The 24,104-nt window shown below is 43.1% G+C and overlaps 1 protein-coding gene across 2 annotated transcripts in view; it reads left to right on the top strand.

Annotated features, from left to right (window-relative positions):
- Dock1 (dedicator of cytokinesis 1) overlaps window positions 1-24,104 on the top strand; it is a 497,567-nt gene that overhangs the window by 103,446 nt on the left and 370,017 nt on the right. For both annotated transcript variants that reach the window (XM_057777087.1, XM_057777086.1), the window contains exons 19-22: window positions 1,753-1,850; window positions 6,622-6,711; window positions 7,031-7,131; window positions 17,174-17,308. In XM_057777087.1, the coding sequence (XP_057633070.1) occupies window positions 1,753-1,850; window positions 6,622-6,711; window positions 7,031-7,131; window positions 17,174-17,308 (424 nt within the window). The remainder of the gene's footprint in view (window positions 1-1,752; window positions 1,851-6,621; window positions 6,712-7,030; window positions 7,132-17,173; window positions 17,309-24,104) is intronic.

Raw genomic sequence — 24,104 nt, 5'->3', positions numbered from 1 at the left:
GGTCTTCATTAGAGAAACATTGATTGCCTGCGAGATGGAAATATTCCCTAACCCTGGGACCTGGAGTGTGTCAGGACAAGATGTATCCTTTCTCGTTCCTTGGCTTTCAGATAGAAATCACAACATGTCGGCTTCTGCCCTGCATTTCTCGCTCCTTTCATATTTGAAGGACTGCTGCTGGTTGCATTTTGTGTTGGGTGTTGTGATAAGCTTGCCTTCATGTTGTATCATTGAATTCTTTTAGCTGAGCTGCAAATTATGCAGCATTGTACCCGCTGTTTCAGAGAAGGAAACAAGGGAAACTCCCTGCCCGGTGTTCTGTAGTTACTGTGTGACTCAGCTGGCTTTACATAACGCACAGTGTATGTGGGTGCTGTGCGTCGGCCCCCTCTGTGTTACTCTTTGAGTCATCAGTGATGCCCGAGGTGATGTGAAATACATGAAAATCTGTCCGGGGTAGATGGTTTTTGTGTGGTTTGATTCTGAAATTAGAATGCATGTCTGCTTACCGAATTCTTACCTCGATCCAAAATTACATGCTTGCTTCCTGTGTTAGCGTGAGCCCTGACTTTATTTATGTGTTCATTTAGTTATTTTGATGCCTGCAGTCTCTTTGGTAGCTGATGTTCCTTAGACCCGTGAACAGTAGATTAGATGCAGTTTACTAGTTGCATTTTTCAAGTCATGGCATAGTGATAGAACTGCAAGTGAACAGGTGCAGGCATTGCATGCTTTCCTAGACAGGGCTTCAGCTCTGTCTTCCTAGAAAGCATCTTAATGACTTAAGCAAAATCCTTCAAGCTTTAAGAACAAAACAAAACAAGGCCTGGGAAAATGTCTCTGCCTCTAGAATCCCTGCTGTGAAAACATGAAGCTATGATATGGGTCCTTAGTACCTACATAAAAGCAGAACTAATGTGACTGTAACTTTAGCATTTGGGGTGGGTGGGAGGGTGGAGACAGGTGGATTCCTGGAGCTCATTGCCCAGCCCATTGAGTTGAGTTAAACTTCAGATTCAATGGGGGATCCTGTCTTAAAAGGCAACATGCAGAATGGTTCAGGAGGAATAAATACCTGGGGTTGACCTTGGACTTCCTCATGTACACTTGTGGACATATCCTTTCACTCCCCCACCTCCTCACAAACATGTGCATGTAATAAAGCTGTATCCCCTTCCTTCTGATCTTTGAAATCTAGCATATTCGACTCTGGCCTTTTCTACTAAAGCTTACAAACAGCTCGGAGGGCAGCAGGCGGTTGCTCAAGGAGAACTCGCGATTCCTCATGGTCTGGGGCTCAACACATTGCTCAACTTTCTGTTTCAGGACTTAGCTTTGTTTTATTTTATTTTAAAAACATAGATATTTGTTCTTCAGCAGGAAAAGCCACTTGGGGGACAGGGTCTTGGCAGCTCTGTCTGGGGGGTGGGGGGACAGACTCTTTCAAATGTTATGCTAGTTGGTAGCTGTCTCCAATAGGTGGAAAACACCACCCTGTTTTGGTTCCCACATGCATTTTGAAAGCTCCTACATGAAAATCATTTCATGGTAAATGTGGCTGGAAATAATGAATTCAGCTGCACTGGTGTTAAGTATGTTGGCACTCAGTAATGAAATATTTAGCAGGCGAACCTTCTGAAATTGAGTTGCGTTTTCTTTTGAGAAGTGTTCGCTGAGAACCCTACATGCTGCATGAATTTGAGACAAAATTCTCCTGGGAACGGGTTGCTGATTCTTGCATTCTGTTTGCAGTGGATCTCCTGGGGCTGCTGAAGTGGAGATCCAACACCAACCTTCTGCAGCAGAACTTGAGGCAGTTGATGAAGGTGGACGGTGGTGAGGTGGTGAAGGTAACGTGGGCTGTGGAGGGAGGCTTGGTCTCATGTTTCATGTCTGTTCTCACGTACTGACCCCAGGGGAGTCCAAGATCCTAGTTATAATCTCTCAGCAGTGACTTAAGGATATGTGTGCAGTACTGCTGGGCACCTGTTGGAAGGGCTATCTGTCTTAACTTGGAAGGTGTGGGCTTTGGATCCACCTGCTCCTGAGTGCTCTTTCCTCTACTGATGAGTCCTCGGTGTTGTGCTGACAGTGCCCAGTGGCCCCTATCAGACACAACATTGCCTTTTTCTCTGTCTTCTTGGGGTCTTATGGGACATGATAGTCTGGTTGTAACCCTGGGGTATGTCCTGTGTGTACCGGGCTTTTCACTCTTACCATGGTCATTCTCAGCATCCTTCTCACTGACTGATTCAAGTTACTTAGAATGAGAGTAACTTTGGGCATGATAGAAATATCACAATCACCAACAGTCTGACGAGGTCATTTCCTTTCTGTGTGGCATTGAGCTCATGTTCAAGCCTCACATTTTGACTCTGGGGAAATGTTAGGTATGAATTAGTTTTGTTTTGAGTGCGTTTATTGAAACATTTCATTATTTGAGAATTTTATGCAGTACACTTTGATTACATTCACCTTCCTTCTCCCCTCAACTCTTCTCCATTTAATCCAATGTCCCCCCTACTCCCCTTCCCAACTTCATGTCCTTTTAGAAAAAAAATTTTTAAGAACCCATAAATTCCAATTCCTGAAGCCCATACACTCCTCGGCAGGGAACCATTCATCGGAGCATGGTTAACCCACTAAGGAGCCGTGGCCTTAAAGAAAGCAAACTCTCCCCGAGAAACCATCAACTGTCCATAGCGCCTCATTGTGTGGGACGGGTTCATCTGGCTTCGTCTTGAGCAGGCCTTGAGCAGACGCCCACGGCTGCCGTGTGTTCATGAGAGCCGCTAGCAGTCCCATCCAGAAGACACTGTTTCACCCTGGACCTTTCTGATCTCTGACTCTTAACGCCTTTCTGCCCACTCATCCCCATGGTCCTTGAGCCTTGCTGAGGGCATGTGATGTATGATTTGTAGCTGAGTGCTCCACAGACACCCTCTGCACTGTGTAGGAACAGTTATTTATTTGTTCAGTCCTCCCTACTCAATGTCCTGACCTGGAAGCCTGTGTCAGAGCAATGATCTGAGTTTCCTTAAGCACCAAGTTCTGTCCCTCTTATTGCCTAACAGTTTGTGCTTCAGACTTCTTCCCTATCTTGGGTTCTTCTCCCATGTTCTATATAAGGTTCTTGGATGCCAGCCCTTTGCCCAAATATGTTATCGTTGTCAGGGTGATCCCTTAGGGCCAGGGGGATGCTAAGCTGGACAGTGGCCTATGATGTTCCATCAATCATTTCTCCACTGCTTGGTTTGGCCTCTTCAGTTCTTCACCCTGTGTGAGAGGAGTATGCAGTAGGGGACTGCCTTATCTCTGGAAAATTAATTACTTAAAATGGCCTTAATTAACCGGCAATGTGCTTAACTTCAGCGTGAATTAATTTGGTTGCACTACTTTCCCACGTCTGTTGTGTAACCGCTCCAACACACTCTCGCTAATCTTAAAATTTTAATCATCTCTTCAGTCCTGCTCTTGTACCAATGGCTTGGATAGCGTTGATTGCATTTTATACTTCCTTGGGTTCTAAATCCCCAGTTCAGATGGAAACTGGGCAGATAAACGAATGCACTTTGAAAGACATGCATTTAATGAAATTTTGTCTTTCATTCTGAAGTCCTTGTGTCACGGATTCATTCTTCTGTTGATTTGGTGTCACACCAGGAAAAAACAATCTAGAATAATTTTGTCTTCTTCTTTATTCCCCTTAGCTAATGTTCTCTCATATCTGAATATTCATCCATGGAAGTGATTTCCCTATCTCTACCTTCTTTGGATTAATCTAGTGGTCCTTCTAGTATTCATTGGTTCTCGTGGCTGGCCTGGGGTAACGTCACCTAGCCTTACCTGGTGTGCTTGACTTGTTCCTTCCCCTCTGCCACCATACTTCACCCATTGTGTTCCGGGAAAGATAAACCAACTTGCCTAAGTCATGCATTGTTGTTGGTCAGCAGGACTTGAGGGATCTGGTTTTACAGAACTCTTTCTTCTGTATTTAGAGACACTGATAGATGGTGGGTATGTTCTATTTATTCCGTGACTCTCCTGTGTATTTTTATAACTGGTGGAGAAGGGACAGCAGTGTTTGATGGATTGAGAAAAGAATTTGTATGTTTAGTGAGAGAAGTGGATTCCCATGGAAGTAGAGAATCAAGGTGACTGTTTGATTCCTCATTGGGTATTCGGAGTGAGGGGTGAGGAGGAGGTGTCTGAGCAGCAGGTCTTTAGCTATAGGTAGAGACCCTTTCCAGATATTTGTCCCCGACTACCAGGTACTGTGCCCAAAGAAGGAGACTCTGCTCTCTCCATTTCTGACTCTGGCCATGTCATTTATCTTAGTGCCATCGGTAGATCTATTGCAGGGAGTTTGTGTAAACTGTGATGTGCTTGGTACCCAGGGTGCCTGTTTTCAGATGGCATGTTAGCAGATGGCATGAAGCTTTGACCTTTGCAAAGATTTGCAATCTGAAAGTGATGGGGAAAGTAACAAGGTTGTACAGACCCAAATAATCAGGATTGATTAAGAACTTGTCATCCAGACTGGAGTTCTTGATGGAAAGGGTAGTTTACCTTCTGCCGGTTTGTGTACCCTTTTCCCTGTGTAGTGGAGCTGTGGTAGCCAGCGACACACAATGGTGACTCATGGCTCTCTGAGCCTTAGTTCTCCTGCTAGTTCTAATTTTAAAGCATGAAGCACAGGTGGGCAGTGGGAGGCACCACTAGTTTAGGAACAGGTTCCTTAGTCTCAAAAGGCTGTCACATCTAAGATCCCCTGTATTGCTTGCCAGAGCCCATGTGTGCTTGTGTGTAGGCTGAACCCAACACCTGTTGCAGCCACCCCTTTGATATTCTACTTGTGTGGCTCTTCACCTACTTCCTCCTTAAAAACAGGGTTTTTTCTTTCTTTCTTTCTTTCTTTCTTTCTTTCTTTCTTTCTTTCTTTCTTTCTTTCTTTCTTTCTTTCTGTTTTTGGTTTTGTTTTTGAGATCCCACTTATATACCATACATTGTCCCCCGTTACTCTGTTAATTTCAATAGCTTTATTATATTTAGAGTTGTGTAATCCCTAATACTATCTAAGAAGTACTGCCTTCTTTACCGACAAAGGAAATTCAGCGCTACCAACAGTCACTTCCCATAGTCTCTACCACCTATAGTCTTGTTTCTTTTTCAGTGTTTGCCCCTCTGAACAGTTGATAGAAAGGAATGGTGCAGCGTGGCTTCTGAGTCTAGCTCTTGTTTGTCGTTGGGTACCACGTGCACATTCAGTTAGTGGACAGAGCATCCGTGCTGCAGCTTTCCTAAGTGACAGTCTGTTGGGAGGGTAGATAGAGGTAGAAAGAAAACATACACTTTGTTCACCTCTTCAGTTGTTGGACATTTTTTTTCATCTTTTTCAATTGCCAACAGTGCTGCTTTAGATCTTTGTGGGCAGGTTTTGTGTGAGCATTATGTTTTCCTCTGGTTGGGATGTGTACCTAGGAATGCTATCGTTCAGTTATAGGTTGCTGTGTATTTAAGTTTTGGGGGAATTGACAAGCTGCTCTCCAAAGCCCCTGTGCTATTTTATATTTATCCCAGCAATGAATGTACAATAGATTCCTGTTTCTCTGCATCCTCTCCCACACTGGACTGTTGTTCACCTTGTTGGTGGTAGCCTCTATAGTGGTTGTGACATTGGAGTCTGTGTGGTTTCAGTTTAGGTGTTCCCATTGGCTAGTGATGAAGCATCTATACTTTGTTCCTTTTATGGCCAATGGGGTATCGTATGTCCTTCCACTTATTCTTGGGCATCTCTGCCATCAGAGATCACACCGCTTCAGTATAATCTAGTCTAGTCCATTTTCAACCTTCTTTAGAGTGTGGGATTTGATGTCTCTAGGGTAACATACCTTTGACGTCTAACTTTCTTCTTAATTAAATGAATGCTGCTTTGCTTTCCTATATGGCTATGCTTCTTGGAGTTTCAGTAGACTGTAGAAACAGTTTATTCATTCCTGGTACGGTATAAATTCTTTCCAGCACACTGTAGCTTTCCTTGGCTGCAGAAATACTCTCCTATTTTTTTCTTGATGGCTTGGTTGGTAGAAGGTCTTTGCCCTTCTGAGCCGAAACCTGGAGCGCTATGGCTTCTTCTTGTCAATCATGGCCTCTTACACTTGGTTTATACAGACGATACTTTTATGTCCTTATGAAAATACGAAAAAGGAGGCTTGAGAAGGGTCTGTGGGTAGAGTCAGGTGACATGGGGCATCTCCCAGCTCTGGTCTTCCTCCACTTGGCCCAAGTTAACCTTCATTTGTTTCTCAATCCAATCATGTGAAATTTTGCCTTAGTAAAACCTTGGAAATTAGTAGTTTAACTACTTAATTCATATATTTATTGAGATAAGATCTCACTCTGTAGCTCAGCTGGACCCAGGACTCCTAGTCTTCCTGCTCTAGTGTTGGGGTTACAGGTGTGTACCACCATCTCTGGCTGTAAGTTAAAGTTGTATATCCAAGGCTGGGGAAAGGTAGATAAATGACCAGATGAAGGTAGATAAATGGCCAGAGCCCATGGTTGTCCTAGGCAGGGGACGGAAGGATGCAGGGACCCTTCAATGACCTCTTGTGTCTACAGTTCCTGCAGGACACCCTGGATGCCCTGTTCAACATCATGATGGAGAACTCTGAGAGTGAAACATTTGATACCTTGGTGTTTGATGCTCTGGTAAGGGGGCCTCCCTTTCATCTGCTCAGAGGGTGAGGTGTTCTTTCATGCTACAGCCTTTGAAGGGGGAAGGGACCCATCTCAGTCACCTTGAAAGCCTTGAAAGTGGTGGAGTCAATCAAAGAGGGACCCCAGAGGAGTGCAAAGGCACTTTGGCTGTGAAGCTATAGTTATGTTAATACCCCTGTGAGCAGTAGGGGGATCCAAACCTGGGGATGGCCTCAGTTGCAGAGACCTTCCCAGCTTATTTCCTCAAGAGGAAGAGTTCAGAGTGGTTTTCCTCGTGCGACCCCTGAGACTGTTTTGGTTACGTTGACAGGTCTTTATCATTGGACTAATTGCGGACAGGAAATTTCAGCATTTCAATCCCGTTTTGGAGACATACATTAAGAAACACTTCAGCGCAACCTTGGCCTACACGTGAGTTCTCCCCTGCGCCGTTTGAAAACCAGTGCTGCCTTCTCTGATGTCTGCGGTCATTTTCCTCTGCAACTTTGGCCTGTAGCTACATTTCTCAGTTCAAAGCTCTGGCGTATTTGGTAGCATTGTTTGTTTCTTAACAGACCTGAAAATCTTGTTGGAAGAGATCTGTGATAAATAAGCCTCGTGTTCTGGAATGAATCTTCATTCTCCTCCCTACCTTCCATTTATCTTAGAAAATTTGTGTTTATGTTCGATGAAGCTGATCTATGGACATGTGCTCCCTGTCGGCTGCAGCTCCCCAACAAGCATCTGATGAATGAATAAACGGATATGTTTCCATTTTGAGGATATTGGCCCCGTAGTGTACATAAGATGCAGTTTCATTTTATTCAACCAGTCTCCTTCTTCCCTAAAGCATTTCTTCCTTTTCTTACACAAGTTTTAGCTACTAAACTACTTAAATAAATATTAATATATATATATATTTCTGTCTGTCTGGGCCCTTTGTCTCTAACCCTGTCTGAGCACACAGCGGATGTATGGGGCCTGGGTCAGCAAGGCAGGTTACCTCCTGTTTGGTAACACAGTTCTGGATGCAGGATACATGGGCTTAAATGACAACTCTGTCCTTTATGTGTGATCTTAGGCAATTTGCTTAACCTCTCTGGCCTTCAGCCTTTCTGTCTATAAAAAGAGAATAATATTGTAGTCTTGTTTGAGAATTTTAATGAGTTATTGGAGTGCTCAGAATAAACCCTGATGCTTAGGCAGCAAGCACTAAAGCAGTTGTTGGGGTTCATTTACTTGCCCTTTCATGTCAGGATTTAATGACATGTATTCAAATTTTGAATTGTGTGATTGCATTGAAAATTAAAAAAAAAATAAGTTGCACACAGACCATTTCTTTAGGAACACCACACTTAGAATTTAGAGTCTATAAAATGAGGCCCCATCTATGGTTCTGAGAAGACCTTGTAAATGCCTGTGTTCTCTGCCCATGGGTAACTATGAACTCAAGGCCCAGGGCTAACAGCCAGTGGGTTGCACGGTCCAGTGTTGTGCTGCAGGTCCCTTCCTTCCCTGTCCTGCCTGTTTATGACAGGTGGTGGGTAGCGTCCCTGGCTAGGATGGGAGCTGCAGAAGCACCTGGAGCCTGCAGAGCAAGCTGTGATGAACCTTTTGTTAGTCTTCTGTTAATGTTGATTTAAAGCCCTCTGTTCGCTCAGTGGAGATGCCCTGTGAGTTGGTATATCAGACATTTTTCTTATAAACTTTCTGGGAGAGAAATAGTTTGGAGTGCCTTTTTGTCCTACTGACCAAGCTTGGCTATTCCTGAATTGTGCATATGGCCAGCTCATGTCTATGGACGTAGCAGGATCTCCATATGGAAGCTGATTGCAAAGTTTTCCTTCCAGCCATGACTAATCGGCTGTTTTGAGAGTAGCCTTCTGATTTTAACATAGGGATTGAGAACAGTGCTGAGTTCTGCCTGTAGGATCTACTGTCTGATGTGAGCCTCAACCTTGCTGAGGGTTGGTATCCTGATTGGAGGAAAAAATGAAAATGCAGAAGTTTGGGGCTCGGAGTGTATCTCTGTAATGCTTGCTTAGCATGCCTGAAGCACTTAGTTCCAGTTCCAGCATCTTATAGCCTGGTTGTAATGGATCTCATCTGTAATCACAGCACTCAGAAGGTGGAGTTAAGAGGGTCAGAAGTTCAGACTCCTGGGCTAAATAAGTATGAAGACAGCCTGGGCTATGTGAGACCCCATTTGAGAAAAAGTGGTGTGTGCGTGTGTGTGTATGGTTGGGTGTGTGTTTACTTTTTGGGAAATCATTCATTGTTGAAGAAGCTGCGGGCTGCGTCCTGCCACCCGACTTCCAGCCTCTGGCTAGCTTTACCCGAAATAACAACACACAAATTGTATTCATTTAAACACTGCCTGGCCCATTAGCTCTAGCTTCTTACTGGCTAACTCTTACATCTTGATTACCCATTTCTATTAATGTGTGTAGCACCCCTAGGTGCGCTTACCGGGAAGATTCTAGCCTACATCCATCCTGGGTCAGAGCTTCATCGCGTCTGCCCTAGAGAGGAGCAGCATGGTGTCCGAGCTCATTTTCTCTTCCTCCCAGCATTCTGTTCTGTTTACTCCACCCACCTATGTTCTAACCTATCAGGCCAAGCAGTTTCTTTATTAATTAACCAATGACCTTCCTCCATCATTTCCCCTTTTTCTGTTTAAACAAAAAAAGGAAGGCTTTAACTTTAACATAGCAAAATTACATATAACAAAACAGTTATAAAGCAAGAATTACAGTTATAATATTTATATCTACTTTATCTTTTATCATAACAAAGGAAAACAACTATAACTATCTATCTATTCTTCAACTCCATCAAAGACTCCAGAAGGATATAATATTACCTAAGTAAATGAGAAGTAAGCAACTTACAAAACTCTAGAAATCATAGAGACATCTTGCTGCCTGGACAGTCACCCAAAGTTCCTCTGTACCGTTGGGGCATCCATCTTCGGCCTACAGGCCCATAGTTTCCAGCAGACATTTCAATGAAGCAGGAAATTTCAAAAGCAGTCACTATCTGCTGTGTCCTGCAGAATGTCTCGAAGACTCTTTCATGAATCAGGAACCCTGAAAGATCATCTCACCTTTAGGCAAGTTCAGTAGTCCTCTCTCTGCGGGTTCTCTGTGTCCAGTTTATACAATAGTCCAGGCAAGAGCAGTTTCTTGCCCAAATGGCTATCAAACTCCATAAGGTGCCTCTTCGATGCCCATCTTCTTCTTGAAGTAGATTGGTGCTGCCAGGAGCAGACGTGTCTCATTGTCATGAAAAGCCCTAAGTTATTAAAAGATTAAATGTCCTGTTCTGTAGTCTTTGAAAGATATGAAGAATGTCTATCTAAAATATATCTATGTACATCTAGAAAATCTAACTAACATAACTACAAGCTTGACTATTATAGATGGTTATCCATTAACAACCTATAGACATTACATTTTTACATGAACTACACAATCACAATACCTTAATTAATATAAGAAATACATATACATATAACAAGATTGACCTTAGATTTATATCAATAAAGTCAAATCCATACCAAAGCAAGTTATTCATATTTCTATCATATCCCCCTTTAAATGTAAAAGAACATTTATAAACAATATTTGGGAATATGGGCGCAGTTATTTCTCTCCAAACTGCTTCCTGCTGTATGGGGGTGCTGTTAATCAGATCTTTCATGGTGTCACCTGTGTGCTAGATTCATCTCAGTCAGCAGTCAAGTGAAGTAATTTTTTTGAAGGTGTTCACAGCAACCTTTCAGGAGGGTGTGGTCTATCATACCATATTGGGATAGAAGCAATCCACAAGGTCTCATCCTCTGTGAAAACAAAAGAAGAAACTCTTTTCCAAAGGATCATATACTTAGATCCAAATTCTGAAGTCAAGGTATTTTCAAAATATCTATCTTGGATTAGTTCAGCAGCATTTATAAACAAATACCTTTTAGCATCTGTTGCTCCTTCCTCAGATTCAAACAATTCAAAGAGAGCATAGTAGCATACAGTATCAAAATTCTCTGTGTATTTTCCATCTTTGTGCGCTTTATTTTAACCTCTATTTCGTTTGTTTTTACTTTTATTTTTTTGAGACAGGTTCTCTATATATCTTTGTCCTGGAATAACTCTGTAGACCAGGCTGTCCTTGAGCTCTCTCAGAGATTTGCCTGTCTCTGCCTCCTCAGTGCTGGGATTAAAGGTGTATGCTACCACACCTTGAACTCACAGAGATCTGTTGTAATAAGAGCAGCGGGGCTGCATCCCCGGCACCCGGCCGCCCGCATGGCTTATGCCTCAAAATAATTACACGGAAACTGTATTCTTTTAAACACTGCCTGGCCCATTAGTTCCAGCCTCTTATTAGCTAGCTCTTACATATTGATCTAACCCATTTCTAATATTCTGTGTAGCACCATGAGCTGGCTTACCAGGAAAGATCTTAACCTGCGTCTGTCTGGAGTGGGAGAATCATGGCGACTTACTGACTCAGCTTCTTTCTCCCAGCATTCTGTTCTGTTTACTCCACCCACCTAAGGGTTGGCCTATCAAATGGGCCTAGGCAGTTTCTTTATTAATTAACCAATGAAAGCAATAGATTAATACAAGACCCACCTCCATCAGAGATCTGTCTGTCTCTGTCTCCCAGGCATTGGGATTAAAGGCGTGTGCTATGCCTAGGCAGTTTGGATGCTCACCTTACTAGACCTGGATGGAGGTGGGGGGGTCCTTGGACTTCCCACAGGGCAGGGAACCCTGATTGCTCTTTGGTCTGACGAGGGAGCGGGACTTGATCGGGGGAGGGGGAGGGAAATGGGAGGCGGTGGCGGGGAGGAGGCAGAAATCTTAAATAAATAAATAAATAAATAAATAAATGAAAAGGTGTGTGCTACTACACCTTGAAGTCACAGAGGTCAATCTACCTCTGCCTCCCAATTGTTGGGATTAAAGGTGTGTACTACCACAACCCAACTACTCTCTTTCTTTTTTACTTTAAGAACTTTAACTTTTAGCCTACATATATTTTAACACACTTGTAAACCTTTTAGACATTTTCTTTGACTTTGAATCTTTCTTTTACAGTATATGTCTCTTCTTTGACCACAAGAGTCTTTAATTTACCAAGCAATATCAGTAGGACTAAAGCCGTGGCTTTGACGGCTGGATCCAGCCCATTCCTTAGCTTTCCAGCCTCATGGCTGAGGTACCGGCTGTAGCCATGTTTATCGCCACAATTCTGTGGCGTTTCAAGGTTCCTGCCAGCAAGCAAGCTGCAGCATTATGTCCACAAACAACACTCAAGTCCTCTCTCTGTAGTCGGCCCTCCTGCCTCAAACAGTCAGAGTTTGCCCTGGCAGGACAGCCCAGAAAGCCGGTATTTTTAAATGGCGCAGCTTTTATCCTGCTACTGCTAAAAACAAACAAGCATTCAGTCGGCTTTTATCAGGCTTTTATCAACACCATTTAAGTATTTCGTGGCAGGACCTCTTAAGAGCTGCAGGGTTTTGAAGCTAAGGCTGAGTCAGGAAGCCTCTCTTAGATGAGAGCGCTTGCTTGCCTCTAGCAAGCAGAGCAGACCCGAGAAATTGCTGCTACCAAGAAAACATGCTTTACTCTATTCTTTCACAAGCTTTCTCAGGCTTTCTGTGGACTAAGTTATCCACGTCTGGGCACCATTCTGTAGTAGAAGCTGCGGGCTGCGTTCCTTGGAAAATAGGTATTTGTACTATGTTTTGATAAACTACCAATCCATTGTTTTTTACATTATCTACAAAAGTTAGTTAAACAAAAAGCAAACCTATATGTAAATAAGTTACTAAAAAAATAGGACCCCACATGTTTTACATTGCACTTGAAATAGTAAAATCCTTTTTTCCTAAGAGTCTTAAAAGTTTTAAATTGTATGTGCATATGTCTGTAATTGTTTGCGTATGGGCATGTGAGTGCAGATGTTTGTGGAGTCCAGAAGAGGGCGCCAGTTCTCCTGGAGCTGGCATGACAAGCAGTTCTAAACTGCTCTACATGGCTGCTGGGAACCAAACCGGGTTACTCTGGAAGAACAGAATGTGATCCTAACTACTGAGCCATCTTACCAGCCTTTAAAATCGTGATTCTAAGGAACTTTGATTCCTAAGCAATGAATCTGACTATTCCAGTTTTGAAACACCAAAGGTGTTAAGTTTTCACTTGTGATTTAAAACACCACTGAAGCCTGTCCCTGCATATTATTCTATTCCATTCTGGGTGCTTACATTCTATGGGTCAGTTGAAACTCCAGCACTGTGTATTATCAAAGCAGAATCTCCACCCATCCTGCTCCTTGATGAAATCTGCAGGTCTCATTTTGTATCCCTGGCCTGGAACTCACTTTGTAGATCAGGATGGCCCCTGAGTCAAGGGTTCACCTGCCTGTGCCTCCCAAATGCTGGGGTTCAAGGCATCTGACACCGTGCCAAACAAGTGTTGCCATCTTTTGTGTTTCTTTCCAAAGAGCTGCACAAGCAGAGCGAAGGCTCCCAGCTGTGGGTGTTCTCTTTAGCACCCCATCTCCAGCACAGCTCCCTTCGCTGACTGTCAATGGAGGCTGGGACACCAAGGCTGTACCCAATACTAATCCTAATGAGAGAAGAGTGCTCCTGTGAGGACTACTCTTCATATAACTGTATGCTGTGGCTCTTTTCTATCCCGTGCTCTGAATCTTATGGGAGCTGCCATGGGCTCCCTGTTGACATCATTGAGGCTCCATTTGCTCTGTCCTTTTCTGGCTTCTACCAGAGGTTTTGATCTTTGGGCAGGTAGGAAATGACCTTGCAGAGTTATTTTCTGGGTTTGGGCTATTCTCTTTGTGAATCATTAGCATTATCATTTTATTCCTTTCTTTGATTAGTGTGCTGGAACAATTCCCATGGCCAAAGTGTGTGCTGTGGACTTTGTTGCTGTTTCCGAGTGGGGATGGGAATAGAGGTGAAAAGGAAAGGTATTGTGGATCTTGGGACAATAATAGGAGCCAAGTAAGACAGACTTAGCCAGGATTTCAGCCATGTTTTGGATATTAAAGGCTAACCTGAGTTGCTTTTGCTTTGGGTACGTTCCAAAGAGTGACTCCCAATGCCAGGTCCCACGGCAGATGGATCTTGCAGGTCAGCCTTCAGAACACACTCAGTTCGCACCATCAGGCTGGCTCCCCTGAGTGGCTCAGGCTTCCTTTCTGGGGTGCTGTAACCTGATGAATATCAGAAATGACTTCTAACGCATTTGGTCACTCGCAAACCTGCTCACTTATTCTTGATTTAACTAACATTTCACATAGGGGGCTGGAGGACTGCTCTTACAGAGGATCCAATTTTGATTTGTAGCATGGTATCTCTTGACAGCCTGTAACTCTAGTTCCAGGGAATCTGATGCCTTCTTCTGGACTACGAAGGTGCCAGACCACATTATATGCAAGGAAAGAACAATACATATCAACTAAAATTTTTCAAAAATTTCAAATTATCTAAAAATATTGCATGTGTGTGTATGTGTGTGTGTGTTGTTTTTCTATATATGTCTGTGTAGGTATGTGTACGTGCATAGGTCAGATGTTAATATCTGGGGTTCTCCTTCACTCTCCGTCTTAATTTTTCTAGGCAGGCCTTCTCGGTGAACGTGGAGCTCACTGATTTGGTTAGACTCACTGACCTGGAGATCCCCCGAACCCTTGTGTCTCTGCCTCGCCAGTGCTGGTGTTGCAAGCATGTGCTACTACAATGCCTGACTTTTTAAGATGGGTGCTGGAGATGGAACTGAGGTCCTCCTGCATGTGTGCCGAGCCCTTGACGCACTTATCCATCACCACAGACCATACGCTGTGCTATTTTTGCTTGTTTAAAATTCCAAAGTTGGCCTGGAGAAATGGCTCCATGATGACACATACTTTGTGCTCCTGAAGGACCTGAATTTCATTCCTAGCATCACATGGTGGCTCACAACTACCTGTAATTCCACTTCCCTATAATCTGATGCCTCCATGTGCATCTGCACACATATGGTATATATGAACTGGTGCCCCCTCCACATACACACATAAATAAATCTTTAAAGATAATGAAATTTAAAAACTTTTCATTGCTTCCATAATGTACATTATATAGAAAGTATAATTTTATGAGTTCAGGCATTTTTTTTTCCTTGTAGCCATTGCTAGGAACTAGATACCTGTAACATATTGCTATCCCACAGGCCCCTCTTGCTCTTAAAGTTGGTGTCATTCTTAAAGAAGCAGCTACGTTCTCATTTCTACATCACAGTTCTGTTTTGTCTTCTCTTGTACATCATGTACTCTTATGCATCTGGCCTTTCTCCTTCAACATAATGCTTTTGAGATTTGTCCATATTGCTGTATTTGTCATTGTTTGAATTGGGTCCTTTTGTATTTCTTAGTTGTAATGGATACTCCCTTGATTTGTTCATTCATTATTGATAAATGGGCTGGGGGCTGCTAGTTTCCTGTTATTCTGCATAAGGTTGAGGAATCTTGCATTTTATAGACAGTATACATTTTTCTTTGGTGAACACTTGGAACCACATTTGCTGGAGAGACACATATACAGCTTATGAAATTATCATATCACTTTGCGTTGATTGGCAGGGTGTGGCTGTGGTTGCAACTCAGTCTGTAGACTGCACAGAAGTTGGGGCTTGAGCCTCAGCACATTATAAACAAGGTCTGATAGCAAACACCTGTAATCCCAACCCTCTGGAGGTTGTTCTCAGCTGCATAACAGCAAGTACCCAGGCCATAAGAGAGCTTGTCTTATAACCCAAACAAACAAGACAACTCCACCAATCCACATTAGTGGTGACAGATCACCCTGTCAGGCCTCTCCCTTTTTGTACATAACAGCTGATCATTGTTCTATTCTCTTTCATAATTAAATTATTTACACGGCTCAGGTAGTTGCATTGCTCATATGTTTTACTACTTCAGACAAAGCTGAGGCAAATGTTACTGAATACATCTGTAATTGCTGCTATATAACATTTCCTCAAAGGGAAGTTGCTGATGTCAAAGGATTTGGATATTTTTGCTTGTATCTGGCATCAGTGATAAAATACCCTGATATATGTTTGTTGGTTTCCCTCCAAAGAGTATTGCTCGGATTTATCCCCTCATCTTGTCTTCACTTGGCAAATATTTTAGTTGTTATTTGTTTATATGTTGTATTATTTACGTTTCCCCCCATGGGCTGGGGATTGGATGCTGGGCCTAGCACCTGCGGAGGGCATCCTTCCACTTAGGTGCTTTCTCATCCCTGTCTGATTTTAATTTACATGCATTTGTTTATGAATGAAGTTGATTATTTTTCAAATTATATTTCTCAAATTTTGTTTGTTTTAAATTGAATTTTTCACATACCCCGAAGTTCTGAATCAATCTGTTACCATTTGGACTCTCTGGTTATATGCAAAAAAGGAAATTTTAAAGCTTTTTCCTATGCTAACAATTTTGGGAAACGGTATCTCTGTCTAGGTGTGGTGGCACATGCACCCTTGAGGCCAGCCTGGTCTATCAGTGTCTCAACCTTCTAATGCTTCCACCCTTTAATACAGTTCCTCATGCTGTGGTGACCCCAACCAGAAAATTATTTCATTGCTACTTCGTAACTGTAATTTTGATCCTGTTATGATTTGTAATATAAGATATCTGATCCGCAACCTCCAAAGGAGTCGAGAAAGGGTCCAAACCCACAGGTTGAAATTTGCAGAATAGTCCCAGGGCAGCCAGGACTACATAGAGAGACTCTCTCAAAAAGCAAAAATAAACAAACAACTTCATCCCACCCCAATAAAAACTGCCAAAAACCTTAAGATGTTTTGAATTATAGCCTCCAAGTGTAGAATTCATTTGTATTTATTTCCCATTATTTGTGTTTGTCATGGGATGAACAATTGGAAGAATAATTCTGATGAATTTGGATGTGCTGTGCTGTGTGTAAACTTTTTCATGTTATCGAGTTGTTTCACACTCCCAGTTTATAAATATGACCATGAGAAGAACAGTTATTATTTATGTTTTTAAAATTAAGTGTTTTGGGGGAATTCACTTATTAAGAAATATAGCATCTACCTTAGAAATCTTATTTTCATCCTCTTAATAGGGATCCTTAGGAAATGCATTTAAAATTTTGTGCTGTTTATTTGGAAATTACCACCTAACAATTTTCTATTTCCTTCAGTATAATAAGGCCTTTAGTTGACACAAAATCAGTTAGGCTGTAGAGAGGTGGTGCCAAGTGAGGAACCCTTTCGTACCACCCCTTTAATATTCTTACACTACCGGGAAGACATTTTATCAGGTGCCTTGTCTGATTAGAAAGCTTTATGAATATGCATATATTCATAAGTGGAAACCTGAGTAAAAATGTCGAGTTGGGATTTCTGAACTCTTGATTGACATATGTTTCCCTTGGGACTAGGAAGCTGACCAAGGTGCTACGGACCTACGTGGCCAGTGCTGAAAAGCCAGGAATCAACGAGCAGCTGTACAAAGCCATAAAAGCCTTGGAGTACATCTTCAAGTTCATCGTGCGCTCACGGGTACTCTTCAACCAGTAAGTGTTCAGCCAAGGTCTGGGCAAATCCTCACTTCTCTCTTGATTTTCCTTCCCTCTTTGTCCTCCTCTTTGTGCTTGGCTTCTCCTTCTCCTCCTTCCCGCTTCTTGCCTTCTGTTTGGACCTAAGCTTTCACAGATGGAGGGCAGGGGTGCGTTTGCCCACGCTGACCCTGACTGCTTCCATAGCTGTCCCTGCAGAGTGTGCACTGTTCAGAGGTTCAGGAGTGTGCCTGTGAGCCAAACATTGTCTGCTGAAAGCCTTGGAATGCTTCTCACGCAGCGCTGGGCATCCACCAAGGGCTTGGCAGTACTTTTCAGTATATCTTCATAGAGCAAAAAACCCCACAAGAGCAAACAAAAAATGAAACAAGCAATAAGAAGAAAAAGCCAGAATCAAGTTGTACAGCCTCACATGAGAGCACTGTGGGATCTCGACCCCTTTTCTCCTTCCCATAGAATGCTGTGTTTCTATAGATACTAGTGCACCCTCGGGCACTCTGCCTAATGGCAGCTGACCACCTTTAGAATTAATTTTGAACCTGAAAGCAAGTTGGGATATTTATGATTTGATTGTCTTAGAGAATGCTGGTTGCTTATAAATTGATATTTCTAACCTCCACCGTTGTGCTGTTAAAATGAAATCACTTTGTGGTCTCCCCCAGTATCTCACACTGGTAAAAAGAGATGGGGAGTTGGATAGTTTGGGTGTAGGGTGTGGATGTGGACTCTGCTTATTTTTGGAGAGTGCCATTTTGTGGGTGACTTGCAGGGAGTGTTGTGAGCACATGGCGGCTGTTGGAGATTAATTGATCTTCTTGCGGTAGGTTTCTACCCAGAGAACAGAGATGGGCTTTGTGAACCCATCAATCAGAGACCATGCTGCTCTGCAGAGAATGGGGCATACCACATGTGATTAGCGAAAAACGGGCATAAAGTTCACTGGACCCCTGTCCACATCTGCTTCCTTCCACTTCTCTTGCTTGTAGCGGATGTGTTCATAAGCACCAAGAAGAGAGGGAAAGAAAACATAACGAACTCCACAGCAGCATGCCACTGACCCTGTGGGACAGTGGTGGTCAGAAATGGTGACTGGGCAGCCCAGCTCTCCCTGTGCTCTTGGGCACAGAACTGAGTGTGCTCCATTCTCTCTGGGCTTTCCATGATTGAGCCAGTAGCCATATGAAGACCCCGGTTGGAGGCACACATCTTGTCCTTGATCAGTATCTCAAAGCATGCTCTTTCTTTTCACTTGCTGGAGATTGGCACGGCCCTTCATGTAGACAGATTGTCTGTTTTGGGCTGTTTAAGCTGGTAATGGTTTTCTCGCTAGTTGGTGAGAATGGGAACGAGGTAGACTTGCCTGTGCTGTCCTCTATATTGTCTGGTTTTTATTCCGTCATGCCGATTTTGTGACAGTGAACACTGTGGGCCCTGGAATCTTCATTTTTAATTATTTTTCCAAGTATGCCCTTCCTGTCTCTGCACATATCATGACTACACATACATACATACATAGATATGCCCCTCCCTTCTCTGCAATGACTGCACATGCATACATGATACCTAGCAGTCAGGGAACACCTTGCTGGAGTTGGTTCTCTCCTTTTACCATGTGGTCTCTGGAATTCTTACCAGGTGAGCCCTCTTGCCAGCCCCCACCTTTCCCATTTCTTTAAATTCTCTCATTACAGTATGGTTGGAAGAAAAGAAGACCCATGATAGGTGATGTGACTTTTATCATGGTTGACCTGGAAAATTTTAATCTTGTCCAGTGTCTGATCCATGTGCTGCCAAGTCAGGGATTCGGTGATGTGTGTCTTCCCTGCAGCCGCAGTGAGGATGTCCTCATTCCTCAGAGATTCACACAGCATCCTGTGTATTTGGTTTGTCGTAGTACACGACTCTTTTACACAACAGGCTGCGTTAGAAATGACCATGGCTACTCAGTCCACTGAGGTCAGCCCGGGGGCACCAGGAGCAAATGCTCTGCCTCACTGTGGTCCTTTTGAAGGACAGAATAGGAACACAGAGTTGTGGCATAAGCTCTTGGAACCATGGTTGCCTCTCAGATTTATTTACTTTGATTTGCCTTATGGTGGTCAGCAATATGATTGGCTGCTTCTCAACCTTCAAAATCAATTTCAGTGGCTTCACTGGGTGAGGCTTCTGTCACCCAGCCAACCTGCAGCCTGGGAAAGATGGGCTCACATCCGCTTTTCCCTGGTGTCCTCATGTTCTCGGCATCCAGGACCTTTCTCTCCTATTATCTTTAGAGATTGTCTCTTTTTCTCATGATCTCAAGGTTCCTCTGCTTTTCTTGGCGTGATACCTACAGTTGAGGAGTAAGTTTGGGCTGTGGGGTGTGCAGCTATGCCAGGCTCTCTTAGGAATGCTGTGTTATTCTCATGTCGTTGACGGGTGTTGTCACACGCCAGCCCTATCTTTAAGCTCCAGTACGTGTGTATTGGGCCGATAGTCTCGACTCTATTTCTCATACCTTCAACCCAGAGCATCTGTTGCTTTGAATGCTTCGTGCTTCCCTACCTCATCTCAGGTTCTGCATTATCTTCATGAAAGCTCTGGGGAACTTTTCTTTCTCATTCCAGACTCTCGTCTCCAGCATCTCTGTGATTTTAAGTCATTGGAATACTGGATGCCCAACAGAAGGATGGATTACTAAAAAACACACAGCTGCCTGTAGGAACGTGATGTTAGAATACCACTTCTGCTCTCCCTCTTCTCACAGATACTGACACATATGCTATTGGGCCACTGTCGTGAGCCTCATGTGGGACATCTCACATGGGAAGCGAGTCTGCACTGAAAGGTGCTGCCACATCCTCTTCTCCACCCCTTCCCCCTTCTCTTTCTTCTGCCTGGCAGTCACAGAGCCTGGCTCCAGGCTCTTGCTGTCAACCTCTTCCATCCTCAGAAGGTACAAGAAGAGGCTGCCTTCAGCTCTATGGGCTCTGATTCCGCCATGACTTCCCCATGTTGTCTCTCTCTGGTACTGGAGCCTGAACTTTCCTTTTCCCACCCCTTGCTGTTGCCTCTCTGTCTGCTCATGATATTATAACTTAGTATCTGATAGTCTATCTCAGTGTCCTTTTGAACTGCGTGCCCCAACTAAAACCTGACACCGAACCTTGAGTTTGTTGCAGGAAGTACCTTGTTTAGGAGCTCAGGAAGTCCCTCTTTCCTGGGCTGGGTCCTCAGGCTGCCTCTCTCCCATCTAAGTCTCAGCAGGAGCTAGCCTCATCACTGTTGTTTTTAACTAAGTCTCTTTCATTCTGTTTTACCAATAAAGATGCTGGAGTGAAAACCTGCTAGTTCAGAGAGACAAGAGACAGTGCCCAGATGCTTCTTCCTCTGCTGTCATCCCAGATGAGAGCTTTCTCTTATGCCATCTTAAACAAAAACTCCTCTGACCGGATGTCCCTCCCTTCTACTTCCTCTCTCTCTCTCTCTCTCTCTCTCTCTCTCTCTCTCTCTCTCTCTCTCTCCCTTTCTGACTTCCTCTTGCACTCTATGTTTTTTTTTCTGTTGACTGATTGCTTGCTCTGCCTCTTGACCTATGGTTGACTTTATTTAATTCTGGGTACAGTATTCAAGTAGAAAGCTTTTAGATTAAAGGTATACATTAGGGCTGAGCCACACCACAGCCAGAAGCATGTTTTTCCAGTAAATAACTCAACCTCAGGGTTCAAGGTGTAATCAAATATCCTGCAACACACCCCAAACTGAATTTCTTTGCTAGAAATAGCATGCTCTTTCTAAGAGCCAAGATTGTCCAGGGCACAAGTTGAATGTCAGCTATCTCTAAGAGACAGTGAAATCTTTCATGGCTTTCTTTACTGACACATGGGGGTCACAGTGATGTCCTGATCACCCTTGTCCTTCTCCTTTCCTTTTTGCTTCTCTCCTTTGTTTCTTTCTTTTTCCATATATATGTAATGAACTCGAGTCCTGTCTGTATCACCATTTTCACAGCCGTTCCAACGCCTTCATGTTCCTGAGTGTGGCTTTTAACTGCCCACCAGAATTGCGGGGAGATGAAAGAACACATGTACCTTTTAGAATACAAAGTGCACTTGTGGTCATATTGAGTAGACACAAGACATACCTCTTTTGCATGTCTGTGGCTGAAGACTGTGAGATGCTTTGGTATCTCATGGATTCCACAGGTTGGAAAATGGAAAAGCTCGTGCCCTTCCTGTCAGAGCTGCTTCTGCCAGAGGCTTCCTTTCCAGCCCATGACAGCATAATGTCTTGTCCTTCCACAACATTTGCCTTTGACTTCAAGGTCCTGATTGAGTCTTGCCTCGTTCCTGTTTTGAATGGGTTACTTGAAGAGGAAAGAGCCTGGTACCCCAGGCAGGTGTCTGGAGTGCCTTGCTCATCAGCAGTTCTAAGCAGGTCTCATGTGGGATATTTTCAGTGGGGAGAAAAAGAAACCCGAGTTCTCATTTTCTTACCTGCAGTACACTCATTACCTTGGGAGAAAAGCAGCTGTGCTCACAACTGTGCTCGATAAGTGGGGTTTTTTGTTGTTGTCTTTTGTTGTTTTTTCAGTTGGAATAAACTTTTGGGGTCTATTCTTTTGCTTCTTTCAAAATGGTCTGCTGCGTTTTCAAGTATAATAGAGTTGCTGTGTTAAATTCTGGTATAATTGTGATTAATTGTTCTTCCCGAAGAACAAAGAGATGAAATTCTGAAGATAGTGATGCTTATTGTGCTGTCTCACGGCCTTTCTGTGGTACAGTCCCATCCCATACTCTTTGTTCTAGTTAGGGGGCTCTTTTTGTCTTTAAATGAGAACGGCAGTTCTGGCCCAAACAAATTTGGTTCATGGTGAACTCAGAGAAAGACTCCAGGCAGCCAGAGGCTTCTCTCGCTGTGTGTTTTTTCTGTCTTCTGTGTGGGTGGACCTTATTAACTAGAAAGCCCAAAGCAGACATCCTGCATCAGACCTACTGAATGCTGGGCTGTGCCTGGCTATTGCTTGTCACCTCTGCTGCCTTTTGTGTGCTGTAGTCTCTGCTTGTCATCTGGTGTTAAGCTTTGTGAATAATTAGTTATTGATCATGAATAAGTTATGCCTATCCGTCTTTGTGCTCTCGTTCTTTGGGTCACAAAATAGAACATAGTTCATAGACAAAGTGCCTGTCATCGCTCATTGTTAATGAATTCTTATTGAAAACAGAGCAAGGAATGAGAAGGTCTTAGTCATCAATTTATTTATTTATTGATACGTTTCTGGATTCCTTCTTCCCATCCCTTCCTCCATTTCGAAGTAGGTCAAATGAGTAACTCTTCTTGGTATATTTGATAAAACCAGGATGGAAAGTTCTGGAGACTTCCTACTGATGTCTCATTACAGAGGGATGTGTCAAAGGAGTCACTGCACAATGTAAGCATTCGTTAGGCTACGCATAGTTGCTAAGAGAGCAACTTATTATTAAAATGTCACCTATGAGAGGTTCTTTGTAAGGTTTCACATATTTTAAAGGCTCGTTCACTATTCTTTATAGTTTTTGAAACAGTTATTGTTAGCCTACAGGTTTATAACTATTGCCTGTTTTATGGATTTAGGTCTTCGCTGACATGAAGGTTTTCCCCTAGTGTTTTACTTAGTGTGTACATTTCTTTCTTCATTCTTTTCTTTTCCAACTCTCGGCATTTCATATTTCAGATATTATTTTCACCTTGCCCAGACTTGTCTTGTAATTCATAATATAGGTTGGTTTTGAACTCATGCTGATCCTCTTGTCTCAGCCTCTTCAGAGCTAGAATTACAGGCTTGAGCTTCCATGCCCCGCTTAAGGTATGTCTTTTTATAAATAGCATGTATGCATTTTTATTTACCAATCTCACAATTCTTTAAATTTATTATCTTACTTGTTTACATATAAGGTTGTGAGGTTTGAGATTCTATTTCTCACCCTAAATTAAAAAACATTAAAAAGCAGATATTTTCTAAAGCAAGTGGTATTTCCTTGACCATAGCATTGGAATGAGGAGGGCAGAGGGTTGTAGTGAAAACACAAATCATGTTAAACTGTGGACATCGTTAAAGAGGACGAGGCGAGGGGATGTTTTGAAGGTACAAGTGAGTAAGATTGCCTAGATATTTTGGTATAACTCTCTTTGGCTACAGTAAATATACAGGTGTAACCTCAGTCCAGGGTCGCTGCCTGGATGGATATCTTGGTAGAATTATACAGCTTTGTTACCGTCCCTCACACCTGATGTGTTAGTTTCTGTGGGATGTTCATGCTGAGGACATTCCCTTCATAGCCTCCAGCTTTAGGTACTTTGGGGAAATAGGGTCTGCATAAAAACTACATTTTGATTTTGACAACTTTTACATTCTCATTTTAAACAAAAACTTTTCTCCTTAGTATCTGTTCATCAACAGCCCTGTAGTTAGGCTTTGATTGTAAGTTGCTGCATGCACATTGATCTCCTGGTTGCTTGTTTGGTTCTATGTCAGAGGCAGAAGTGATTGGTGCCTGGGAATCAGTGTCCTACCCTTTCTGCCACAGGGGAGTCACCTTTTCTGGAGAAGCTCCCCTGGAGTCTGTCGATGAGTTCTATTTGTTAAGAGAAATCCACATGTGTCGGCTTAAGGGGTATCAAGGATTTATTAAGATATAAAATGGGGGAAATGCACTCACAGATAGAGGATTATGGTAAATCCAGTTGCAGAGTCCTTGGAAAGCTGGGGACTTGTCACTCGCTGCTTCATGCTGCCTGACTAGTCTTCACCACCCAAGAGAGCAGGACCACTCTC

Source organism: Chionomys nivalis, chromosome 8, assembly GCF_950005125.1.
Source record: "Chionomys nivalis chromosome 8, mChiNiv1.1, whole genome shotgun sequence".
NCBI classification, from domain to species: domain Eukaryota; kingdom Metazoa; phylum Chordata; class Mammalia; order Rodentia; family Cricetidae; genus Chionomys; species Chionomys nivalis.
Note: the sequence above shows the minus strand (reverse complement) of the source record. Positions and strands in the feature narration are given on the sequence as shown.